The 26,724-nt window shown below is 45.0% G+C and overlaps 1 protein-coding gene across 8 annotated transcripts in view; it reads right to left on the minus strand.

The window, feature by feature from the left end:
• Positions 1-26,724, minus strand: part of SEMA5B (semaphorin 5B) — a 345,985-nt gene that overhangs the window by 134,780 nt on the left and 184,481 nt on the right. For all 8 annotated transcript variants that reach the window (XM_005279803.4, XM_005279806.4, XM_065561488.1 and 5 more), the window contains one exon: positions 10,522-10,621. In XM_005279803.4, the coding sequence (XP_005279860.1) occupies positions 10,522-10,621 (100 nt within the window). The remainder of the gene's footprint in view (positions 1-10,521; positions 10,622-26,724) is intronic.

A 26,724-nucleotide genomic window follows, 5' to 3' on the forward strand; every position in this document is an offset into this window, starting at 1 on the left:
CATGAATGCTAATTATTATTATTACTACCCTTATTTCTCACAACCTCCAATGCGTTTCTAAAAACTCCCCTATTCTTATTTCTTGTATTACGTCAGCACCCAGCAGCCTCAACCAAGACTGGGGTCCCATCGTGCAAGACAATGTATGTATTCGTAGTAAGATCATGCTTTTTCTCTAAGTCCCCAATTCATGAAAGCACTTAAGCACATGCTTAACTATAAACCCATGCTTAAATCCTATTCACATCAATGGAATTTAGCCACGTGCTTACGTACTTTTCTGAACAAGAATGCTCTCCGCAATCTGGACCTAAATCCTGTTTATTTGCAGGTTTCTCAGAGCTTCATTGTAGTACAAGTCCTATAGATAAAAGTATTTATTAATTGGCTGGCCTGAAAATGACTACATGCTCCTTGTGCCTACCACCACATAGCATGAGCTGTTACAGAAAGGGAACAGTCTTGATGCATCTTAAAGAGTGGAAAAAACATATCCACTTCATTCTCCTTCCAATAACATTCCACAGTCAAATCTGCTTACTGAATAGCCACCTCACTTGGCCAAGCGCACCCTGGCTGAACTTTATAACACGTTACCACATTCTCCCTCCAAAACCGCCTTGCCTTGAAAGAATTGTATGGAGGGCTCCAAAGCACTGAGCAATGCAGCTGAAAGAGAAACTGGGCATTTCTAATGAGACGCCATTTAACGTGATGTGGAACAAAAGCCGAGATCTCCTCTAGAGGGTTTATAAGTATTTTACAATATACTTTCAGGCACACCAGTCTACAAACAGATGTGTACTCTGCTCTCTGCAAAGCCCTCTCTTTTTTCAGTCACCAAGTCTGTCAGCACGATGCCTACTGATTAAAATAAATCTTCCTTCTAATGAAAAGAAATCCTGATCCTGAGCTCACTTATGCTGCTATAAATCAGGAGCAGCTCGAGCAGAGTCAGTGGTGTTATAACAGTTTAAAATGGTGCCAGAGAACAGAGAGTCAGGCTTCCATTACTTTTAAATGTGGTAGTTCATTTTCACATCTTGTTTCCGTCTGTATTTACCGTCTTTCTCTAAAACCCAGAGTAACTCAGCTGTGCTTCAGAATGACCTCTGCTGAAGACTGCAAAGCCACAAATTTTTCCAGCGCTGGTGGCTAGTTGGGACACACAGAGGCAGATAATGTTAATTCACAATTAGAAGCATGGCTTGTGGGGGGAGGAATGTGGAGGTGGAGAGAGAGGTGTCATTCTCGCCTTTTGGGGCCACCCAGCTCACTGATACAGACTGATCCTCCTAGATGAGGGAAGTTTAAAGCCATCCCTGGCTTATAAGCATTCTGACATGTGATCTGAGAAACTAGAGACTTCAAGGTGTAACTCTGGGAAGGAATTTTCTGTATTTGTACAACACCTGGCATAGTGGGGTCCTGGACCATGAAAGGGGCTCCAAGGTGCTACAATAATATACTACAGTAGTTACCAGAACTGGGTACAGCAGACAAGATAAAAACAAGATACAGACGGAGGTGTGAGACAAATCCTAACACCTCGCTTTGGCATTTTGCTAGAAGCCACATGGTTTAGGAATGCAAGGCTGGAAGCTGGAACTCCTGACTTCTCTGCCTACTTCTGTAAGGATCTGGGGACTAGAACCCAGGCCTGCAGAGCCCGGGACAGCTGATATTCCCATGCTGCCAACAGGATGCCATGCAGAGACACAGCCGGGGATCACTGTGGAGAGTAGGTGCCGTAAGAAGTACCATCCAAGAGACTCAGCGTGATGGTACCTTATGGCCCTCTGACTGGCCAAGCATCCTATTTAACCCCAGGAAGTTGTCTAGGCAGTCACACAGATTTCGGCCTGTTGCAATGCCAGACTTTGTCTGATCTCCTGATCTCCGGTCTCCAACTCCAGCCTGACTCTGACCCTGACACTTCCTTACAGGACCTGGGTCTTGCGATTCCTCCAAATCCTACTTGATGACTACTGTCCCTGGTGGGACCTGAGCCCAGCTGTGACTGCTAAGTCAAACTGCCCTAGTCCCTTACATTGTGGAGCTATAGGCCTAAAGAATACTTTGTATTTCTATAGCACACGGCAAACATAACTTAGTCGTGTTTCACAACCCTTTTTGCAGATGGGAGAAAAGGAGCCACAGAAAGATTAATGACCTGCCCAAGAGCACACAGCAAGGCAGCAACAGAATCAGAATACATACACAGGTGTCCTGATGGCCAAATCTCATGCTAGACTGGCCCACAATGTCCCCACTGAGGCCCAGATGTGGTTTGCACTTCTAAGAGGGCTATGTACACCTCTGAAGTTGTCATCTGAAGAAGCCCAGAACACGGACAGATGATTCCAGGCTTCTTACTCAGAAAGGGTTGATTACATGCCTGCTTCATCAAGTGATGCAAACACTACTCTACTAATTCATTTACAGGGACCAGCATATGGATGCTGGAGAAAAGTTGATCTGCCAACATCTCCCTTGCAGCTTGTAATCTCATCGGCCAGTAATTTCGTTTCTACTGAAGAAAAACTTGTCTAGAACATCATTCTTTCTTAAAAATCAATAGTTGCTCAGCAGAGAACTGTACTAAATGGTACACAGTAATATGATGCAGTTACTCTATGAGTAACTGCTTTTCCCTTAGCAACGATTCTCTGTGATGAATCTAGGCAGAGCTACTGTAGAGTTCTCTTAGCTGGGATTGTCTTGCAGGCAGCATATCATTCCGATTAATCAGCTGTCTCAATTAAGAAAGGAGCCCACTAGGCCTTCATGTTTGTCACTGTGCCACTCATCATGGCCATTTGGTCCCTCACACTGGCAGTGAAGGTGAAATCTCAGATTCTTCTGACTCCAAAAACAGAAGATGGGCCAGCCATGGGAGAATTGCCATCAGCCAAAGCACTATAGGGCTTATAACATGCAGTTGAGCAGTTCTGGTTCTGTCTAATAGAAGGTTAAAAATAAATGAATAAAAGTAGTATTCTGAGAAATCAGAACAGCACAGAAATTTGGTGTGGATATGCCTTAGCAGTAGCAATGAATGAAAAACAAAATAGGGAACATTTAAATGAAATTGTTAGTGGAATTTGCACCCTCTTTTTCACACAACTACAGAGCTGGCTGAATTTTTTTCCCCAAAATCTCATATTTGGCATGGGGGGCGGGGGGGGAGGAAGAATCACAAAAACTTCCATGATACTTTTCCCCAACCAGCTCGGGTTATTAGGTTATCTATTCCATCCCTCTGACAGGTTACAATATTCTCCCACGCATTGCCCAAGCAAGCTGTAATAAATTCAAACTATAGAGCTTTGACTACTTTCCTAGGGAGACTATTCCACATCCTAATGCATCTCACTGTCAGCAAGTCTTTCTTACTATCACCGTATTACTTTTAGTTACACTCTGTTGTGCCATCTTAAATAATTCCTCTTAGGTGTTTACATTATTCACATCTTTTTTGGTAGTCCCTCCCACCTCCTTAAACATCATCACTTAGCCAAATATCCTTATTTAACTTTTTCTGTTTTCCCCTAAAACTCCAGATGATATCTACGTTCTCTATATGCAAATGAAGGCATGCGGGGCTGGTGATGCCGGTTCACTGTTGACCAACCCACTTTCTCTGCTGCTGCTGAGTTCCTTATGCCCTTTGAACTGCACAGAAACTTTATGTTTAACTTTCAAGCAGATGGAGAAAGAATCACTTTAGGTTGAACTATCCATATAAATCTGCTATATCACAAACTTTGCACCACAGCCAAAGAGAACAACTCCATTACCACAAGGTTAAAAACTGCTCTGCAGCGCCACGCAGTGGTTTTGAGAGGAGTGCATTAGAAAGAAACCTGGGTTAGCCAATTGCTGGGGTATGTTTTTCTCAACGGGAAGCCGCGTTCGTCAGCTGAAGTTTGTGCTAGGAATATCAGTGTAATTAATGTCAGACGTTGCCTTCAACAAGCACAACGGCCACTGCCGTGCTGCTCCTTCCTCCCAGGGATCATCCAGTTGGCCACTCTCGAGAGCAAGTATCAGGGGGTAGCCGTGTTGTTGTTTCTCTAGAGCAGTGGTTTTCAATCTTTTTTCATTCGTGGACCCCTAACAAATTTTGAATGGAGATGGAAATTTAACCTGTGGTCCACAGACGCCCATCATAGAAGTCTTAGACTGAAAACTGACTGAACAGAATTCAACAGTAAATGTTGCAGGGGCTTGGCACAGCACTTGACGCAGTGTGAGAAAGGGCACTAAATTGTGGGCTTCTGGGTTTTGACCTGTAGGTGGGGGTATTCACATACTTTGATAAAAAAAAAACAGAATGCCTTTTCTAGGATCTGAAACTTTATTTTCAGTCACCTTTCGCAGACCCCTTAGACATAGTCTGTGGACCCTCAGGTTGAAAACCACTGCTCTAGAGCTTTCAGAAAAACATCATGACCTTGTGTTTGCTTGTACCCAAGTCTCTGGAACATAATTTTTTAAACTTAATTATCCTGTATGGGCTATTAGAAGCAAGTGTCTCTCATGGGTGATTTATTTTGTGATGGGGTATCACTGACATTCATTTTATCTGAAGTGTAAGGCACATTTGCAATCTAGCCCTCATTTGTGAGGTTAAGATGATCTTCATAGAACCCACATTGTGCTGAGATGGTCTTTCACACAGTGCTGTCTGTGAGACTATGTCTTGAGCTAACTGAGACCCTCGTGTGTGGATACCATGGTGATGGAATGTTATAAGATTAGGTACTCGATTAAACAGGCTATTTGGCAGAAATGCAGATGGTGCTACCCTGAAGTTATAATTAAGGAACACTTGTTTCCATTGCTAACGAAAGGAAAAAATGGGCTAAAATGCCCATTGTCACAGCTTCAACTCCTGGAACTCCACCTCTTATTTGTTCAATTACAGCAGCAACTGCTTGTGCGCACTGGCTAGCACCAGCAACCTAAGTCTGTTTGTTTGATTCTATGTTCTATTTATTATGAGGTAATCAAAATGCCCATGTTGAATGCTAGGTAAATGTACAAACTTTACACAGAAAAAAATTATACACTGAGCAAACGGCGCCAGTGTTCAAAGATCCCAGAAGCCACAAATTGAAAAAAATTTCTTTCATCTCCTTCTCCTCAACAGATAGCCGGAGAGACTGCTAACACTTGGAGCATGACGTGAAGTCAGCAAATTCAGACTCTTGGGACCTCTCCCCTGGAAGGTCTCTAGCACCTTCACATGTAACCTAGGAGCTGCTATCTGAGTGCCTGAGCGAATTCCAGCTAGCAAAATACCATATAAGAGGGAAGCCTGTGTATCTCAAAAGCTTGCGTCTTTCACCAACAGAAGTTGGTACAATAAAAGATATTACCTCGCCCACCTTGTCTCTCTAATATAAGAGGTAAGTCTACCTCTGAACTACCTGAGGATCAACCATGTAAAGCTCTATTGATTAAAGCCTGCACTTTAAATCACGTTTGTTCCCCCTGTAAAGAAACTCCGTGCACCCCTAATTAAGGTTTTAACCGGCAGTAATGTCTACTCATACATTTCTCACACTTTGCCATGTTCTTTCTCATAGAGAAGATCAGGCAGTTTCTTTAAAAAAATTTCAATGGCCTTTTGAATTTCTCTGTAAATTCTGAAGGAGGGTCCTTCTTTCGCACATTACCAGACTTGTTTATTTTCCAACACTGGGATGCAGCTTTTAAATCAGACCATTTATTTTGTTCTTCAATAAACTTAACATGGTAAGAGTGGAGGTTATTTTCTTTTCTGAGTTTCTTTCCAGCTTCTGCAACAGATTTCAGATACCCTCCTACAAGCAATATAATCAGACACACTCTCATGCTCCTTGCTTGATCACATTCCCATGAATACTTCAACTGGCAAAGTAATTTCTCAGCCACAGATGACTTGGTAGGGGGCAAAGCCAGCAGGAGGCTGAGTGATATGAATGTAAGCCATCATAACAAATGGCAGTAACTCATCTCAGTCACACTCTCAGAGAAATATTGGATCAGATTCAGAGGTGAACTAAGGACTGCACATCTTGTCCCTATTGCTAACTTGATAGTCGACGTGCTATTCAACCTCTCAACGTACCCATCAGATTGTGGGCGAGAACAAGTTTGTTGTGTTTTAATTTCTACCTGAGCACACACTACCTGATTTTCAGAGTGGCTGAGCACCCACAACTCGAGTTGAAGTCAATGAGATCTGTGGCTCCTCAGCATCTTTGACAAGGATGGTCCAGTGGTTAAAATACGAGATTAGAACTCTGAAGATTTGATTCAAGACCCCGCTCTGCCACAGACTTCCTCTGTGAGCTTGGACAAGTCACTTAGTCTCTCTGTGCCTCAATTCTCCCTCTAAACAATGGGATAATAGCATCCCCCTACCCCAAAAGGGGACTGCGAGGATAAGAGATCGTGAGGTACCCAGATACTATGACAATAGGAAGTAGCTTTGACAGATTCCCATACTTATGATCTGACATTCTGTGTCTTCCTAGGTATGCCAAACATGAATATAAACTCCCAGACCAGGATTTTGCCACAGTCCCAGTTTCCTGGTTTGCAATGAATTTCTGCCCATGCAACATAATCTGGTATAGAATCATAGAATAGCAAGGTTGGAAGGGACCTCAGGAGGTCATCTAGTCCAACCCCCTGCTCAAAGCAGGACCAATTCCCAACTAAATCATCCCAGCCAGGGCTTTGTCAAGCCTGACCTTAAAAACCTTAAAGGAGATTCAACCCCTATGTAACCCATTCCAGTGCTTCACCACCCTCCCAGTGAAAAAGTTATTCCTAATATCCAAACTAAATCTTCCCCCACTGCAACTTGAGACCATTACTCCTTGTTCTATCATCTGGTACCACTGAGAACAGTCTAGATCCATCCTCTTTGGAACCCCCTTTCAGGTAGTTGAAAGCAGCTATCAAATCCCTCCTCATTCTTCTCTTCTGTAGACTAAACAATCCCAGTTCCCTCAGTCTCTCCTCATAAGTCATGTGCTCCAGCCTCCTAATCATTTTTGTTGCCCTCCGCTGGACTCTTTCCAATTTTTCCACATCCTTCTTGTAGTGTGGGGCCAAAACTGGACACAGTACTCCAAATGAGGCCTCATCAATGCCAAATAGAGGGGAATGATCACGTCCCTCGATCTGCTGGCAATGCCCCTACTTATACAGCCCAAAATGCCATTAGCCTTCTTGGCAACAAGGGCACACTGTTGACTCATATCCACCTTCTCGTCCACCGTAACCCCTAGGTCCTTTTCTGAAGAACTGCTTCCTAGCCATTCGGTCCCTAGTCTGTAGCAGTGCATGGGATTCTTCCTTCCTAAGTGCAGGAATCTGCACTTGTCCTTGTTGAACCTCATCAGATTTCTTTTGGCCCAATCCTCTAATTTGTCTAGGTCCCTCTGTATCCTATCCCTACCCTCCAGCCTATCTACCACTTCTCCCAGTTTAGTGTCATCTGCAAACTAGCTGAGAGTGCAGTCCATGCCATCCTCCAGGTCATTAATGAAGATATTGAACAAAACCAGCCCCAGGACCGACCCTTGGGGCACTCCGCTTGATACCGGCTGCCAACTAGACATGGAGCCATTGATCACTACCCGTTGAGCCCAACGATCTAGCCAGCTTTCTATCCACTTTATAGTCCATTCATCCAGCCCATACTTCTTTAACTTGCGGGCAAGAATACTGTGGGAGACTGTATCAAAAGCTTTGCTAAAGTCAAGGAATAACACGTCCACTGCTTTCCTCTCATCCACAGAGCCAGTTATCTCCTCATAGAAGGCAATTACGTTAGTTAGGTACGACTTGCCCTTGGTGAATCCATGCTGACTGTTCCTGATCACTTTCCTCTCCTCTAAGTGCTTCAGAATTGATTCCTTGAGGACATGCTCCATGATTTTTCCAGGGACTGAGGTGAGGCTGACTGGCCAGTAGTTCCCCGGATCCTCCTCCTTCCCTTTTTTAAAGATGGGCACTACATTAGCCTTTTTCCAGTCATCCAGGACCTCCCCAGATTGCCATGAGTTTTCAAAGATAATAGCCAATGGCTCTGCAATCACAGCCGCTAACTCCTTTTGCACCGTCAGATGGTAGCACTTATTCATTTTATGGTTCAATGGCAGCCACACTCTGGATACAACTGAAGAGGCCCCGGGGCTGGAAGTGATGTTTCCCAAGTGGCACAGTTTGACAGCACTATTTGGAACTTTCTGCCAGCTACGCAGGTAAAAGCCTATATTCAGCCAAAAGTCTGCTCAGAGGCTGCTATCTGAGGTACTAAGCTACCAGGCTCCAGGGCTCTCCAGAGAGTTTCAATCAACTCACGGTGCCAGACCTGCAGGCTAAGGATCTCCGAACTTATTTGCAATCCCAACCTTACAGAAATATGTGGAACTTAGGTAACTCTTCTGGGGCCTCCATCCAGACTCCAGGCCTTCAGCTTAGCTAGTACACAATCATTTTTTGTTCATACTTTACCAAGGCCCTGTGATCAGTGTTTGCTGGCATTGGGAGTACCCAGGTGCCATGCCACCTGTTTACCAGTGATCTGACCCCTCCAAAGGAGGCTTTTTTAATATATATCTTTTCCCCTTTGATACTCAGAAGCAGTTCTTTTGACCTGATCCAGAAAAAAGCATTTCTAATTCATGTCCTGGTCTACCTTCCTTTAAAATATTGAGTTGCTTCTTTGCCAAACACTAATAGGCATATTCAGAACAGCTCTTAATCACTCCCCTACAAAGCACACAGGCCTCCATCACTGTCAGCTGCACAGTCCTAGATCAAACGAAGGGCATCAGACCATATCACAGTGGCCAACAGTCTCACAAAACCCAGGCCCTCTCTGCTTGCCAGTTTACAGCCCTTTAACAGGGCTCAGTCACTTCCTTCCTACCAATGGCCTCTTCTGCAATGTCTGTTTATGGAAACAACTTCTGCGCTTCAGAGCCCATGTGAATTCCACAAGGGACAGACATTTTATAGCTCCTGCTGGAGCTGGCCATCCCCTGGGCAGGCTGAACAATGGAGACTTCTTGTCATGATGCTTTCTGGCTGCTTTTCCATAGCAGCACCTCAACTTGCTGCAAAAGGACAGTCTCCTTATAGATGCTTCTCACCATCCACAGTTCCAGCAGGCTATCTCCCCAGAGTGACATTCCCTGCAGCTTCCTTCTCGGGGAAGTTATAGGTTTCCCTTTGGGTTTCCCAGTCTTTCTGCATGTCTCCATTTGCACCATCCTTTTTTCGGCCAAGCTGCTACACTTCAGTTTGTAGCCATGCAGATTGTCTCACAGGGTCTCAACTATCCCCCTTTTAAAGCTTTTATTCTCTTCTAGTCAGCAAGTTCTTGTACAGCGCAAATGTTGGCTTTAGTCTGATTTGGGTCTTTACAATCAACTCTCCTTAGCTGCTCCTGCCACTGCCCAACAGGTAATGAGATAACCCTGAGCTAGCACATCTCAAACGGCTCTGTCACATACTTGGTAGGGCAGTACACGTCCTCCACAAAGCCCTTTATCCCTTTCCCCAGGTTACCCCTTCTGGACCAAAAGGCAGCAGGGCCATCACATGCGGACACTGAAGGTTGAAACAGTTGCTTTTAATTTACCACTCTCACTTTTCACCTCAGCCATCTAAAACACTACATGCATCTCTTGCCCATTCATTGAATTAGGAAATTTAGGTTGCCTCCTTCATAAAACCCATTTATTTTTGAGCAGCTAACTCGGGCTGTTCTGCCCAATCCATTCACCATCTGTATAACTCTGGCAGAAGAACAGTGTGTTCCAATCTGCCTATTCTTTGCTCCAGTATTTGGAATAACCTCTTCCCTGGCAGTCTTGCCGCTGCAACGCTTTTGTCTGTAATTACTTTTAACACAGACATGCATATCTCATTACGTGACACCAATCTGCAAGATGCTGCCACTGATTTGTTACCTATTACTCTTAGATTTCAGATTTTCTGGTTGTGCAAATATATTCTTAGTTAATAAAAGCAAAACATCCACAAGGAACACTGCACAGCAGGGTTAAATTTGAACTCTGCCAACGGGGGAAAAGAGTTGAAAGTAAAAGACAATTGTTCCAGTTATGGCATTGCAGAGAGATGGGAGCCTTTTCAATAATGAACATGGTATAGCTAGAAAACTTGACTAGACAAACCACCGATAAATAAACCATCGGGCTCAATCCTGCATTGGCAGAGCGATGGACTACACTGGCCTACTAGAACTTTTCTAACATCTGTTATTCCCTGGGAGACAGCAGCTTCCTGTTTTATTTTAATTGCATTTCAGATGGTTTAAAAAAAGTCATGATTTCAATTCTTTACAATTATATTGAGATTCTAAAATCCCTCTATAATTACAGCCCTCTCTTTGAGAGACAGACATGCAGACAATCTACCCTGAAGCCAGTAACCTGCAGGGAAAGAGCTTGAACTGCAATTCTAGTCTAATTACAAGATTATCTTTACCTTGCTCCCACAACGAGCTGATTCCTGTTGGCATCCAGTGCGAGCTGAGAAAAGTCGTGTACACCTGGATAGGTGAAATTCGACACCCAAGGTTTCAGATCTGCAAAGAAAATGAAAAAGCAGAAAACAATGACACTGCTCCAGAAACCGAGAGTTCACCCGGACATCCACTAATGGTTTTCCTACCGAGTATCTGTCAGGGGAAGGATAATTAATAATCTTTTAAAAGTGCTTCTGTTTATTCTGAGCAGAATCTGCAAAAGCTGCATAATAATGGGAGGTTGTCTCAGCAGTTATTTTCACATCCATGATGCCCAAAGATTGAGTGTCAGCATTATCTCTGAACAGACATCATGATGGCTTGGTTTATTAGTTCATTTTAAAGTCTATGTGCCAAATTCAGAACTGGTATTAGTGGTGCAATTTCACTGAAGTGCCATCCAGGGTAGAAAGGCTGGTCTAGTGGATAGGACACTAGACTGGTACTCAAGAGACCTGGGACCAATTCCTAGCTCCATCACATATTTCCTGTGTGACCTTAGGCAAGTCATTTATTCTACCCTCTTCTGGAGTTTCCCCATCAGTGACATGAGGATAGAACTTCCCTACATCAACAGGGGTGTTGTTGTGCGGTGCTGTGGGCCATATAGTGCCCAGACAGAATTCTTCACCAGGCTTGAATATGGCCCTATAAGATTCATGTATCTTATTTATCTTGCTTGGATTTGCCATGCTAGGCACTTCCTCAAATTGCAAACACACAAAAGTTAGATTCTAAGCAACGGAACTGGCCATCCTCAGATGGTCAAAACTCCCACTGAAGTCAACAGGAGACCCATGAGAGTCACATCAGTTAACACACTAACATCTATTGAAAGATCCAGGGGAAAATGTTTGTGATATAATAAAAAATAGTATTTAAAAAAAAAAAAAAAAAAAAAAGCCCAGTTCCACGGCTGTTCTTAGATGTAATGTGAAGGCATTTATAGATTTTGAAGGCCAGAAGGACCCATTAGATCATTTACTTTGACGTCCTGTATACAATGCAGGCCATAGAATTTCACTGTACTGAGCCCAGAAACTTGAGCTTGGCTAAAACATATCTTCCAGAAAGGCATTCAGTCTTGATCTGAAGATATCAAGATATGGCCTATCCAGCAATCCCTTGGTTAGTTTATTGCAGTGGTTAATCACCCTCAATGTTAAAAATGGGTGCCTTGTTTCTAATTTGAATAAATTCAAACATCCAGGGTAGCAGAGGCAAAAATAAGAACCATACCACTACCTCTCTAGTCCTTCTATGACCAGAGAACCAAAAATTGTGCTCCCATTAGGTGCTGACCATAGGTGCCGACTTTGTGATTTGCCAGGGGGGTATTCGACCTCCCAGCTCCAACCCAAGCCCCGCCTCCACTTCATCCCTTCCCCAAGGCCCCACCCCGCCCCGCCTCTTCCCACCCCTGCTCCAACCCCCTGCCCTCACTCCACCCCCTCCCCCCAGCATCTCCTGCATAGCTGAACAGCTGATCGTGGCAGGCGGGAGGCGCTGGGAGAGAGGGGGAGGCAGTGATCGGAGGTTGAGCACCCACCATTTTTTTCCCCCATGGGTGCTCCAGCCCCAGAGCACCCATGGAGTTGGCACCTATGGTGCTGACAATAGGGCTGGTCGGAAATTTTCTGATGAATTCATTGAAGCAAGATGTTTTGCTGAATCTATTACAAATTCGACACAAAACTTTAGTCAAAACACAAGCAGGTTACATTGGAAAGCTGCCAGTGTTCCAGGGTCCACAGTTCTGCAGCAGAGAGCCCTGGCTGGAATAGCAACCATGATTCAATGAATAACATATGTGACACAGTCAAGAACGTCAATTTCACTTATCCCCTTTCAGGAATATGTTTCAGTGTTCCCAAACCAAATTTTCCAGGATCTTTGGTTTGCAAGATAGTCTGCTAAAATTTGCACTTTGAAAGCAAATTCCAAAATACTGAAATATCTTGTTAACCGAACCCCCCCAAGTTTTGGCCAGATGAAGCTGGAAGTTTGGAAGGATAATTAGGATCCAGTACAGTAAGAGATTTCAAAGTGAAAGTTAATATATTCTATGTACATGCCAATCCACGGAGCAGTGATCCTTTCTACCCACCCCCCTGGGATCATGCTGTTATGTTCTGCATGACATAACCGATTCAAAATCAGCCCACTAGAGCTTTTAAAATCTGCACATTTCATTTATATGCTAAGTATGGGTTTAGGTGCCTCACTTTAGGAACCCATGTTTGAAAATTTCAGTCTTAATGTCCCTGTGCCTCAGTTCTTGCACCTCGACACAGGGAGTAATAATGCTTCCCTGAGCCACAGGATTGTGCACTGTTTGCAAAGCACTTTCAGGTCTTGGCATGCTTTGAAGGGGCTACAGAAGTGCAAGGTATTATAACAAACGAATGGCTGGGTATCTGCTGGTTAACCCCAAGTCCCTTCTCATTCCAGCAGTCAGGAGGGGTAGATGAAGGCTAAATGAGACCTGGAGCCACCAAAACCTTGAGAAGCACCCTGGACACTCTTCACCTTAGCCTGGTCTGCCCTTTCCCAGACAGACTCTTTCTTCCAAGCTTCCACCTTCCCCGGGATGTTCTCATGTCTCCCATTCACGCCTGAACTGCTCCTGACTGAGCCATTCCCACCCACTGCGATCAACTGTGCACTGAACCGTGGCCTGGTGCTCTGACTCAGTGCTGAGTCAGGCCCCTTATGGTAATGGATTTAAAGATCCTGCCTCAGGGCTTTTCAGTGGGAGTCATGGGTTCCCTGCACTGCTCAGGATCGGGCCCTTAATCTTAGCGAACAAGCATTCATATCACACTAACCTGGCACATGGAATGCATGTACCCTACTCTGCTATTCAATACAAAGGTGTGAGGTACGGAATAATTCAGCCAGACTAATCTTCAAGCACTCCCACCTACTGAGCAGTCCTCTGAGACCTTTAATGGTGTACTAGCACCAGGGAGGTGTGATGCTTTCACCTCTGGCAACAGTCCTCGCAAATGCAGCTCAGACTTCTTTTCCTGTAGCTCTTTAGCTGCAGAAACATTTCTGAGCCCAGCGGCAGAAGCTGTAAGAATAACACCTTTCCAGGCAGGTGAACCAGGGCATTCATGTGGCCTAATGTGGGAGATCAAACACTGTCTAAGGTGGAGGAAGGGAAGGTCAGCACATAACCATAGAACCTTTTAAGGAACCTACTTTTACGCCATAAGTTCTATTTGTTTTTCTTCTCTTCTACCAACTCTTTCCCCCTCCCCCCAAACCAACCCACTATTATAATTCACTGGCAAGAAGAGGATTTCCTCATCCGCTGTTCTAAATGAAATCTCCTCACTTCAGAGACGCCCAGTCCTCAGCTCTTCCTTTTGATAGCAAGTTCTGACAAATCACAGGTAAAAAAAATAACAATCCCAATGAAAAAGCTGTCAGTGGCTCAGTTCTTGCCACAGACCGTTTAAACATCAAGCAAGCCTATGAAATAACAGGCATTGTCCCGCTTTCTATTTACTACCGCAGGTGGCACAACTTATAAAGAAACCTTTCCTGATTATTAAATTAAAGGCTGAAAGGCATGCATCTTCATAGCAAAATTAAGCTTTTATAGACACGTCGCTGGAGATTATTAAGCTCAGCGTGGTTCCCCTCTAAGACTATCTAACTGCGAGTGATGGGAATTAATGCCAAATGGCACATTATCCTCCCCAACCTTCTTTAGAATTAGAATTATTAGAGTGAATGGATAAAGTGTAATGGAAATCCAAGCGGCGAGAGAGGATGTAGGCTTTTTTCATTCAACACGTTAAATCCTATCACTCAGACCACAGGCATCCCTAAGGGCAGCTCAATGCTTTTATTTTAAAATGAGCCTCACTTCTGTGAGTAAGTGTTTGGCTGGGCCTGTCCCACCTTAGCAGAAGTTTACACATATGGACCCAATGAACTCTAGCGTGTGCTTGCTTTGACCTTTCTCCAAGAGCTGATTTTTCAGAGCCGACTTTTTCATTTGGCTGGAAGCCCTCAGTGCTGAGGCATGTTTACCTTTGCAAATGTATCGATTTAAAAACGCTATGAAAAATTAAAACCCAACGCTCTGGCTTGGCATGTCGGCAGCAGGGGCAGGAAATCTAGGAAACAAATGACTTAAGGGGCAATCTGCTCATGAAGGCCTCCTTTGTGCTTCATGTTTCTATTTCCAAGGGGCTAAAGAGCCACGTTGTCGCTTTCTCCACATTGGTTCCCCGAAGTGTAATTGTTTGAAATACACCCCAGGGTCAGCAATGTGATTCAGAGCCTCTGAACTTTTGCTGGCCTATCTGCGGCCCAACCTGGTTCGCAAACATGGCTGCAAAGACCCAGGACCTTCATACAAAACATCAGTCCTCCACGCATGCACAAAGGTGGGGAGAAAAGACAAGGAATTGGTTGCATTTTTTAGGCTGGGGTCAGGCACAATACCATTTGGGAGGGTAGCCACTGATCCTGCTAGCACTTCATTGTGCATTAATCACCTAACGTAAACAGGATGTGGCGAAAGGGCGGGGCCTAAAGGCCGCTGAAGCCAGCAGGATTTTTTCCATTAAGTTTGGTGGGCTTTGGATCAAGCTCTAAATGTGGAAATTGTCTCATAAGACTCATTATGATCATACTTAATCCCATGTCTCCTCCAAAACCCCCTTTCTCCATCCTATTCACACCTTGCATGCTTATGAGTAAGGAAGCAGGAGAGCAGAGGGCTTGAGACATCGCTGCATAAAGGATCCACCTTCAGTTTAATTTCACTTGTGCCCACATAGAGCCTCTACCTGCACTGGGGTGCAACAGTCTCGTGCAACCTGCTCACAGCACGTAAGGATCAAGATGTTAAATACCCGCATCTGAAAAATGCAAAACCCTCTCTAGGTGCTAAGTAATATTCCTATTAGAGGCATGCCACTGTAATCCACCATCACTGTCAATTTGAACCCTGGACCCATTTATTCCCTGTTAGAAATGAGAGGGTAGCACTGAAACGCATGAAAGATATAACAAAAACATACTGAAATAGGAAGATTGGAAATTAATGGGAAGGAGTCCCCCAGGACCCCACTCCAGAAACAAACCCAAAGCAGAAACTCTGTTAATTAGCCTTCAGACTACAGATTTATATTATATAAAGTTCCCATAAACTAAAGCTGATTCAACAGTAATGGAGCAAAACGTACTATACTCCTGGGCGCCTGCCAAACCCAGTGGCATAAATAAATACCTGCTCTGCCGACACTCAAACCCACTTTTGTACAGGGCTAACCTGACCACACATGGAGTGGTTTCCTAAGTGCCTCAAGACGCTCTCCTAAAAAGACTTGAACTGGCTTCACTGGCTGCATGTCACAAAACACGGAATGGGTATTTTTCCTGGTGTCTGAGTTGTGTTTATGTGAATTTAGCCCCCATGGAAGGTGTGCCCGTTTGACAGCCATGACGTTTGTTTATCCATAGAACAGGTACAGTTAAGGCAGTGGCCATGAAAGTATCTCACATGCACCCTTGTAACATGTCTCAACTCTGACAGGGAGGGATCACCTTTAGTTCACTCTTCATGTCTAGTCAGCCACTGGCGTCTCCGTTGGGAAAGGTCAGTTCAGAATGGTCTCGGATTGCATTGGATCCCACCGCTGACCAACAGATTTCCTTGTAACAAAGGTTCAGGTCTCAGGCAGCTTAGTCTGAATACAGTGATGATGCCTCCTCCCCAGCAACAGACCCACCTTCGAGGCCTCTAATTTGCTTAGCTGGGTGTGCAACCTCATGTAACTCAGCCCACTTCAAGCCATGTTCCCTTGGAACTAGCGTCAACGGTGGCAGTGGCTTTTGTGATCTGGACTCTTTTCTGCTACAAACTGAACTGAGACCATGATCCTCATTTTATATAAATCACTGAACAGACAGCATCAGATGGTGATAACTTCCCATCAGCACCAGCAGAGACTGGATCAGCACCAACAACCTAGAAGGGAAAAGGCTTTAGATGCTACCACCAGCCCCCTGAGGTCAGTGTGCATTGGTCATTGCAGAGAGATTCCCAACAGCATCCACATACAATCCTAGCACAGTCTTCAGCTGGCTAAAGAAGGAGCCTCTCCACCCCACCCCAGGATACTTGAAGGAGACTGAAACAAAGGACAGTAACTGCAGGGGGTGTGAGTGATTGCTGGACCCAGGCTAACAGGAGATTAGCCTGTAAAAGGGAGCACTCTGGAACTGGTGAGGAAATTATCTGTATTCAGTTTGATTAGGCATAGATTTGCGCATTTTATTTTATTTTGCTTGGTGACTTACTTTGTTCTGTCTGTTACTACTTTGAACCACTTAAATCCTACTGTCTGTATTTAATAAAATCACTTTCTATTTAGTAATTCACTCAGAGTATGTATTAATACCTGGGGGAGCAAACAACTGTGCATATCTCTCTATCAGTGTTATAGAGGGCGAACAATTTATGAGTTTGCCCTGCATAAGCTTTATACAGGGTAAAACGGATTTAACTGGGTTTAGACCCCATTGGGAGTTGGGCATCTGAGTGCTAAAGACAAGCACACTACTGCGAGCTGTTTTCAGGTAAACTTGCAGATTTGGAACAGGAGATTCAGACCCTGGATCTGTGTCCGGAGCCAGACGGGAGTGTCTGGCTCAGCAAGACAGGGTGCTGGAGTCCTGAGCTGGCAGGGAAAGCAGAAGCAGGGGTAGTCTTTGCACATCGGGTGGCAGCTCCCAAGGGGGTTTCTGTGATCCAACCCGTCACAGCACAATCAGTGAGACACCACTTTATAATTCCATCAGCTAAATCTTTACAGCTTCCTTCTAGCAGCATGGACATTTTCACAGCTGAATAAAAAGCAACAGTTGTCTTACAATCCTCAGACAATGTAATCTTAATATGCGATTCACTGTCAGTTTAATAACCTCTTCCTTTGAAATTCTGAATCTCTCTGTAGGTCACACTGTGGGGTTAGTGCAATAGTTTTTGGAGAACTGAGTTCTAATCCTGTGCAAATGAGCTGCGCAGCCTCCTCCTCGTCCCTATTGTACACAGCGTAAAACCAAACCACAACGTGGGGAACTGAAATAAATAAATAAAATAAAATAAAATCTATAGATGCGTTGGCAGGGCTGCCTAGATAAATATGCCAACATTCAGACTAACTTTATTCCTGAAACCAGAGATCTTGGTGTTACCCTGGGTTCTCTCTCTCCAGGGGTGAAAGTAATTAAAGGGCTTACTATACTCCGGAGTCCTTAGGAGGGGTGGAGCCTCAACCGGAAGAGGCATGACCTCTACCAGAAGAGGCGGGGCATTTAAATTCCCAAGCACTTTAAATCAGCATCGGAGGGGGCCCCGGCCTCTGGCGGAGCTTTAAAGGGCCCGGGGCTCTGCTGCATAGCAGCAGCCGGGAGCTCCTGGCCCTTTAAATCACCGCCAGAGCCCCGCGGCTGCTACCCCAGAGCTCCAGCAGCAGGGCTCAGGTGGCGATTTAAAGGGCCCCGGAGGGTAGTGGCAGTGGGAGCCCTGAGCCCTTTAAAATCGCCACCCGAGCCGTACTGCCGGAGCCCCAGGGTAGCAGTGGCAACCGGGGCCTCGGGCGGTAATTTAAAGGGCCCGGGGCTCTGGGTGCCACTAACACCCCGAGCCCTTTAAATCATCCCCGGAGCCCTGCTGCCAGAGCCCTGGGTAGTGGCAGCGGTGCTCTGGCGGCAAGTTAAAAGGCCCGGGGCAGTAGTGGCGGCCGAGCCCCTGGCCCTTTAAATCGCTACCCGAGCCCCACCGCCGCTTCCCCAGGTGTCCGTCAGCAGGGCTCTGGCTTCCCCTGCTGGCAATTTAAAGGGCCTGGGGCTCCCAGCAGTGGCTGGAGCCCAGGGCCCTTTAAATTGCCACCAGGGGAAGCCAATCCACCCCGGTATGGCGCATTGGCTCTTGCGTACCAGCTTACTTTCACCTCTGTCTCTTTCACACACACACACACACACACACACACACACACACACACGCACCCTTGCTGTACTGTCTTAATTGTGTACTAATCACATCCTTGCCTCAGTGACTGCAGTTCCTACTTCCCCTGTCTTCCTGAATCCCTGCTCTCCAACCAAAGTTCCAGGGATTCAGAATGCTGCAGCCAGGCTACACTCTTGTTCTAGGAAATGGGGCTACATCATCCCAGTTCCTCTGTTATGATTGCTGGCGTCCTTTCCACAACTCTCATCTCCAAATTCAATTCAAAATTGCCTCCCAGATTTTCATATCTTCTGGGATTCCCCCAGAATGCTTCTCTGACCTCATATGTACCCTCCTGGCCAAGATGGGGTCTGTTCTGCAGGCAGTTCTTGCCAAGAGAAGCCACGCGTAGGAATGCAGCAGTGAAAGTCCCTTCCACCCCAGGGGCACCTGTTCCAAACACCCTCCCCCCCTGAGTGAACACACACACACACACTACAGTGAATATAGGAAAGGGAAATATTTATTCACAGAGGGATGAATGGAGAAAAGTATCAGGGGGAAAGCCAGGGAGAGCGGTAAAACAGGGTTGCATTCAACACAAGGCCCCACAGGCCCAGTGGAAGCACAGTCTGAAAGGACAGACACTGAGCAATGCGTCTGCACTCAGAGTTTGGGATTCCTGGCAAAGTTCCAGTCCAATGGTGAGTCTTGGATGCTCCTGGTCGTCTTCGGTGCCAGTGAACTTTCCCCAACAAACCCCTCCGGGGCCCTCTTCTGCCGCTCTCTGCAAAGCCACACAGAGGGACAACCTCCCCACTTAACTAGCTAACAGCCTCCCTCCTTATCCCCAGTGCAAGCTCCAGTATTCACAGCCCCATGCAGCTCTGGCCAGCGGTGATCCGGTCCAGCTCCGGCCTGTCCTTCTCAGGCAATTCCTCCCTGGCACAGTGCTCCTCCTGGCTCCGTCCTGGAGTGTCCCGGATCCAGGCAATCAGCACTCCCCCAGTCAGGACAAAGATTTACAGGGGCCATGCTCTCTAAACCCCAAAAGGGTTACACTCCTCTCCCACCCACTCAGTCTCCTTTCCATCTCATTTCCTGCCCACTCACTCCACTCTTCCAATCCTGGCCAGCTCCACCATGAGCAGAACAATGAGCAAACTCACAATGGTGAGAGAGCCACAGGGAATCTTGCCCCCCCCCCCCTTCCCTTAAAAGGCAGTGACAAAGGAAGTACCAGGAGCTACCAGTGCCCCCACAGCCCATGCTGTCCAACAGCAGGCAGGCAGGGGCAGCCTAGATGGAAAAAGGGAATAAAATTCTTGTTCTCTCCCAGCACCAGGAGGGAGAAAACAACCCCCTTCCCCTCCCTTCAGCAACCAAGAGAAGGAAGGAGACAGAGCAGGCAGCTCTCCTCCTTCCCAGCAGTAACAGAACAGAGGAGCTGGAGACCCACGTCATCACTGAGAGGAGTCTCAGAGACACGGGGTCATTGCCCAACCCAAGACCACTTTGTGGCACTCACGCTCACAACAGTCCACCGTAGCTCCTTAAACTGAACTTCCCATGGTCCTCCCATCCTAAGTTACAAGGGAGAAATGAGACCTCATGACCTGAGCAGAAACCAAGGAATCCTGGAATGCCAATAATGGCTCTGACACAGAATCCCTTTGTGGCCTTGAGCAAGTTGCTTAAACTTTTCAGTGCCTCAGTTCCCCTGACTGCAAACTGGGGCTAATGACTCCTCCCTAACTCACAAGTGTGCTGCAAGGCCTAATGACTTGTAAAGCACTTGCAGGATGTGACGTACGTCAAGACTATGTGTTGGTACAACAGAACATGGATCATCTCAAACCTTAGGTTGCTCAATAATGATCACTTTCTCAAAACAGGAGTTGGCTTGCCAAATTGCTGTAATATGAACAGAGAGGAACTTATTTCAAAACCTCTTCACTGTACAAGTACAATTACTAGTATTTATTTGCTTTTTTTATTACTATTGAGCAGCCAGCAAAGTGTTGTGGTCTGTTTGGAAGAATCCCCGGTGATTCAAAGCCCAGGTAAAGAAATGCCAGATAATCCCCATGGGCTAGATCGTGACTATACAGTCTGCTCTCATTCTGTCCTTGGAGCACCCTAGAAAGGAGATTGTGAGGCAGTCTCACAACTACCCTCCCGGATCCCTTGCTGCTCCAAGGAAGAAGTAAACTCCACCAGATCTATACCAGAACAGTGCATGCTGCCTGATGCACTATAGGGTGGAGCCAAGGCTCTGCCATCCCCCACCCCTTCGGGCCCTCCCAACCACTTGCACAATGGGAGTGTGGGGGGGACCTGCCGCAGCCCTGCAAAGCCCTTGCTGTGCCCCTCACTCTGCTATCGGAGAGCGGGGTAGCCAGTACAAGGCAGTAAGGGGACTTTACACCCTATTACTAACTTTCATGGCTCCTCTAGCCCGGACCACAAACTGGCGCCCATGTCAGCTAATTTAGAGCCTGCTTGTTTTTTTAAGCACATTCCAGGGCATTTAAACATTGTAACCCATTGTTTATGGAGACAAACACTGAAGCTGTCACACAATCACCTTCATTGAGAAAGAGAAGACTAGTTGCCCATGCATCACTCATTGCGTCTTATGACAATCTGATCTGTATAATCCCTCTTTTCAGACAGGAAGGCAAGTTGCATCTTGGCTCTCAGAGCCACTGGCATCTGATTGGAAAAAAAAACACACTCTTTTGTCATCACTCAATCTTTCCAACCAGCCTCTCCCACATCTGGGGGTGGATTTTACATTATCTCTACACTCACGTCTATGCCAGCAATTTTGTGCCAACAGATGTGTTGTACCAAATTCAGAACAACTATCTCCCCTGATCAGATCCTGCAAAGTCAGTAGAGACTCAAATCCTGTTAAAACATAAGCTTTAGTCAAATACAACTTACTAGGCTCCACACAGGTATAACTGGGTAAAGTCTATGGCCTCTTTTATACAGGCAGTCAGGCTAGAGTATCTAATAGTCTATTCTAGCCTTTGAATATATAAATCTATGAATGAACATCAGCCAGAAAAATCCTTTATGATTGGGTTTAAAATCTGCAGATTGCCAAGGCCTTGATGATTTCCTTTTTATTAGCACTGGGCAATTCTTAGAAGGTTTTAAGTAGAGGCGCTCAAGCTGCAAAATTCAGACCCAGATTTCAGACACAGGGACCATTTGGTTCTAGGGCACGTTAATGGAGAGAGCGAGAGAGAAAGGGCCATTTGTGAAATGTAGTCCATGATCATCCTCCAGTATTAACTTTCACTTCCTGTTTGAAAAAAACATCCAGAAAAGTTTGATCGTGTATTCAAAGCATTTCCACATGTTTCCAGTCTGCATGCCAAATGGCAAATCTCCTGGGAACCGGCGTCCTTCGAAACACTTCCAGTATTTCACAGCCTCATCTCTGTCTGGTGCATTAGTGTGACCCACTGGTAAATGTGAGTTATAGGCCCCTCTCGGTACTGAGGATACGCGCTTGTTACTGCCTAGAGAGCATTAGCGCGAGGTATCGGCTTATGCGTTGAGTTCTGGAAGTCCCCAGCTTGGTCTCCTGTGTGTCAGTCAAAATGGTGCCAGCGTATCAGCACGTCTGCTGCATATACACATGGAAATCCAAAAAGGGAAAGCTAATCAAGCTCTCTCTAACCTCAGAAAGGTTATCCCAACCAGATGGCTTAACCATGGTTGAGGAGATGGTTTGCCAGTGGCATCTATCGTCGCAACCCTCTGAGCAGACCAAAAAAAAAAAAAAGTGTGTTAGGGTTTCCAAGTAAGGGCTTGATCCTGTAAAGTGATGAGCACTCTGGCTCTGCTCCAGCAAAACACTTAAGCATGTGCTTAGCTTCAAAACACATGAGTCATCCCATTGGCTTCAAGATAAGCATGTGCTTAAGTGTTTTGGTGGATCAGGGCCACAGTGCTCATCACCTTCCAGGATCAATCCACTGATAGTTAAAGGATAGTATCAATTAAACAGTTCTCATACAGGGATACATTTAATTCAGACACGATGAGATCTTTGGATGGAAGGTGTTAGAGATAACAATCATGTTATTGTTATTTACAACAGAAGATGTGTACAGAGGCTAACTAAATCAGTTTTGCAATACTATTGGCTCATAAACTGAATCTGTTAAGGAGCAACATTACGCAAACCTTAAAATCCAGAATGAGCTCTCTGGAAAGCAGATGCTTGTTGGTATTGAACCATCACAGAAAAGTTGTTTTTTTCCCCGCTTCTCTTTCTTTTGCTGGGGTTGCTGCCTGGAATTTGTAAAGCAGCACTGCTTATTAACAGCACAATTTTGTGTCCTGGATCCGACTATTCTGAATGATATATTCAAGACTCAAAGCAACGTTGCATGTAGCTGTTATCAGAAATTAAGCTAGTGGCACCTAAAAACATCCAGATGCTTTTCAAAACTGTACATGGACTCATTCCATCTATGATACCTTTTTGACCTACTCGCAGTCAATTTCCTCTGCTCCACAACACTTCCTCACGTGCTTCTCCTCTGCATCCCACCTCCCATGCCTCTTCGCGGTTGGGGGTCGCTCTTTCACTTGTGTTATCCCATCTCTTTAGAACTCCCTTCTTCTCCCCTCTGTGAGAGGCTCTGAATCACCCCCCTCCTTTAAATCTTACCGTAAAATCTTCCTTTTCTCTGCAGCTTGTGAGTGACTCTCTCTGTTTAAAGCATTTTATGAATCAAGGGAACTTTTCCCAGACCCTTTTTATCCCAGAGGCCTTTCGGCACAGCACACTGAATCCTTTCTATCAGTTCTCATTGTGTTTATTTGCAAGACTCGTAGGACACCATTGATGAGTAAGCACCAATGAAAAAATATTATTGTATTAAAAAAATACATTGTACTGTATAGTTGAAAGCTATTGTGTGAGATTTTCAGATGGTTGCCTGAGAGCAAAATTACTTTCCTAACCCTTGTTCAATTATTTATGACTTTATTGCTAGTACTTTCAAAAACAAATTCTAAACCAACCCTGAGGAAGAAAATATCAGATTCATTTGCTATAGTTCCATTTTCAAGATAAATAAAATACTATGAGGTTTTCTAATAGAAACGAAATCCACAGCCAAATGCCTTTGAGGTCAAATATTCTGCACCACGGCAGTCTTAGGCACATGCTGCTGTTGCTTACCCATCAGTGTTACATTAGCAGCTCAAGTTTCAACTCCCTTAATGGAGATACCAGAGTGGCAATGGATTTTTCCCATAGTACCTTTGGTTTCCCCAGGATAATTGGCTAGCCATACCTCCCAGACGTCATCCCAAAACCCTCCACCTTTTTAAACAAAATATTTGGTTAGGAATGGCAAAAATCAAGCATACTCAACATGAATGCAAATCTTTAGCAAAATTTCCTATGGGCTTTTCATACCTGGGTGGTGGAGTTCATGGATGATAGTGGCTCTCTCTCCCCCCGCGCCCCCCCCCCATCAGTACACACTAAAGGGAATAATGTATTAGTGACCAATTCAACTGTAGTGGGGGTGTTTGGCAGAATACTGTGCAAATCCAAGAGAAATAAATCATATCCCATTATCTTTTAGCCAGACAGAGTTAAAACTGCCTTTTGTTTCAGTACAACAAGCACACATTTAATAGCTCCCTGTAGACCTCAATGTTTGCAAGTTGGCTGGTTTTAAAAAATAAGTTGTTTAAAAATAAAAATAAGAACAATGCATTTATATGCAGCAAGCTACGTTCATGCTACCCAAATCATATTCATCTGGTAGCAGGTTACAATTACACATCAGCCCAAAGTAAAACCCCAGATTAGAACACTCCCAAATCAATTAAAACACCAGGCCACAGAAAATGCACCCGACATAATTCAGGAGAGATCAGGTACCTGCCAATAAGCCAAATTTTGCATGCATGGAAACTTTCACCAACAGTTATGATAGGATATGGAAAGCTGTCATATATAATGCCCTATGTGGTTAAAGATTTAACAGTCTTGGTTACTTAGCTCAATCCACCTTTTCCCTATGCATCAGCATGATGGCTCAGCTCAGCAGAGGAAGCTTTGCTGACAGTCCCCCCCAGGGTTGGTGCTAGCCCACTGGGGGCCCTAAGCAGGAACAATTCCCCCCCCCCACACACACAAATAATTAATAGGGGGTCCCCTTGAGCTGCTCGGACCCTAAGCAATTTCTTAGTCTGCTTAAGCCTAGCACCAGCTCTGGTCCCTGCGTTGTGCATGCTTGAAGAGTGGAGGTAGAGGAGGAGAGCTGCATGACCAATATTGAAACAAGGGACTCCCACAAATAGGTCCATCTTAGCCTATAACCACCACCACCCCCATGTCCCAGGATGACACACTGGCTGATAGGAGAGAACTAAGGACCCTAGTAATTTGTTTACTCATTTAAACAACATTCTTTCCTAACCATAACCAATAAAGAAGGCAGCATGATTTACAAACAAAACCAGAGAGAAGAAAGAATTAGTATAGAAATCTCACATGAAAACCTGTTCTCAAGTGACTTCTGGATAAGTCTGGCAGATCCAGGAGGTTCAGAATGGACAAACACATAACATATCTAAGCTTACATAACATGGCAGTGGCTCTGACTTTGTTCCTGTGGAATGGATAAATAAACCTCGGTAGGACACATGTTGCCGCAAAAGGCTTACAATACAAGTAGACAAGACAGAGAGTGGTGTCCTACCTTGACCCAACTTGTCAATAACCAAGCCAAGACTAGAACCCCGAGTCCTGACTTCCAGTCCAGTGCCCTACCCACTAGACCATCAGCTAAGGAGATGCATGGGGTCTTGGGAAAAGGAATCCTCCACCGGGCTGCGGAGCATCAGCCCAACTGCTCCATAGGCTACAATACCAGCAGCTGCCCTTGCATTCCCACTACACAGTAGGTTATGGCCCATGGAACAAGATATTTGGGGACCTATTGGCCACAACTCTCCTGCTCCATGCTGCCACAGAGAGAGCCTTCACACAGCAACACTCTGCAGCACATAAGATGTGGATTTCCCAATCTGTTCCCCTTGCACAGCAGAACGGCAGTGGTTCCAATGCGTTCAGCACTTTCCATGCCCACTGGTGTTGGGACAAGGACAGGATACATCCTTAAGGTAAATCAAACAAAGAGCTGTGACGTGCTTTTTGGATGCATAACACTCTCTTCCATAGACTTTTGAGTGCTGCTTGTAGCTAAGGAACAGAGGTGCCTTTAAATTTCATTCTGCATATTTTCCTACAGAACATTTTCAGTAGGGCTGCATAACAGAGCACCCAAGACTACAATGTATCTTGAACAATCACCAGGAAACAGGTGCAGCAAACAAACTATAATCATGAATCTAACCAAAGTTTAGAGGACCCATGTGAGGACATTTGCCTTAGATGGCTGTAATTTTCATCTCTATTTCTTTCCTATAATTGCCGGGCTCTAATTAATCCATACCAGAAAAGAGCAGCAAAAGGGGAAAGGAATGCTCTGGGTTTTTTTGTGTTCCTGCTATGCCTGATTAACACAAAGCAGTTTGGCAAACGAAGACACCCATCTTGAACATCAACATCTCCAACTGGCTTCTCAGGATCAGAAGCTAGGGTTGAAACATGCTTCTAAACTTCACATGGGCTCCGGAAGCTAACACATCTTAAAGATGGATCCTATAAACTGGCTCTTTGTGAACCAAAAAAACCCAACCAAAAAAAAAAAAATATATATATATATACACACACCGGCCTCTTAATATTATTTATATATATAAATATATATAATATATAAATAATATTAAGAGACCCAACTTCTTTCTCTCTCTGTACTTGTAATATGCTCATTACTGTAGTATCTGTTTAAATAGCCAACTAAGTTCCAACACATTTTTTAACCTCAGGGATGTCTTTCACCCTTCCCCAATAAAGCAGAAGGTCAGCATTATTAAGCAATTAAATATCAAGGTTTATTTACCCCTTCCACAGGAACAAGGTTAGAGCCAGTGCTCTATTATGTACTATAGGCTTAAAGATTTGCTAATTTACTTTAATCCACTTAAACCTTTAAAGCATGGATAATGGAAAACAGACAAGAAAACTGTTTCCAAATGTAAAGACAATAGCTTCCTTCCCTCCAAAGAA

This window comes from Chrysemys picta, chromosome 11 (genome assembly GCF_011386835.1).
Source record: "Chrysemys picta bellii isolate R12L10 chromosome 11, ASM1138683v2, whole genome shotgun sequence".
NCBI lineage: Eukaryota > Metazoa > Chordata > Testudines > Emydidae > Chrysemys > Chrysemys picta.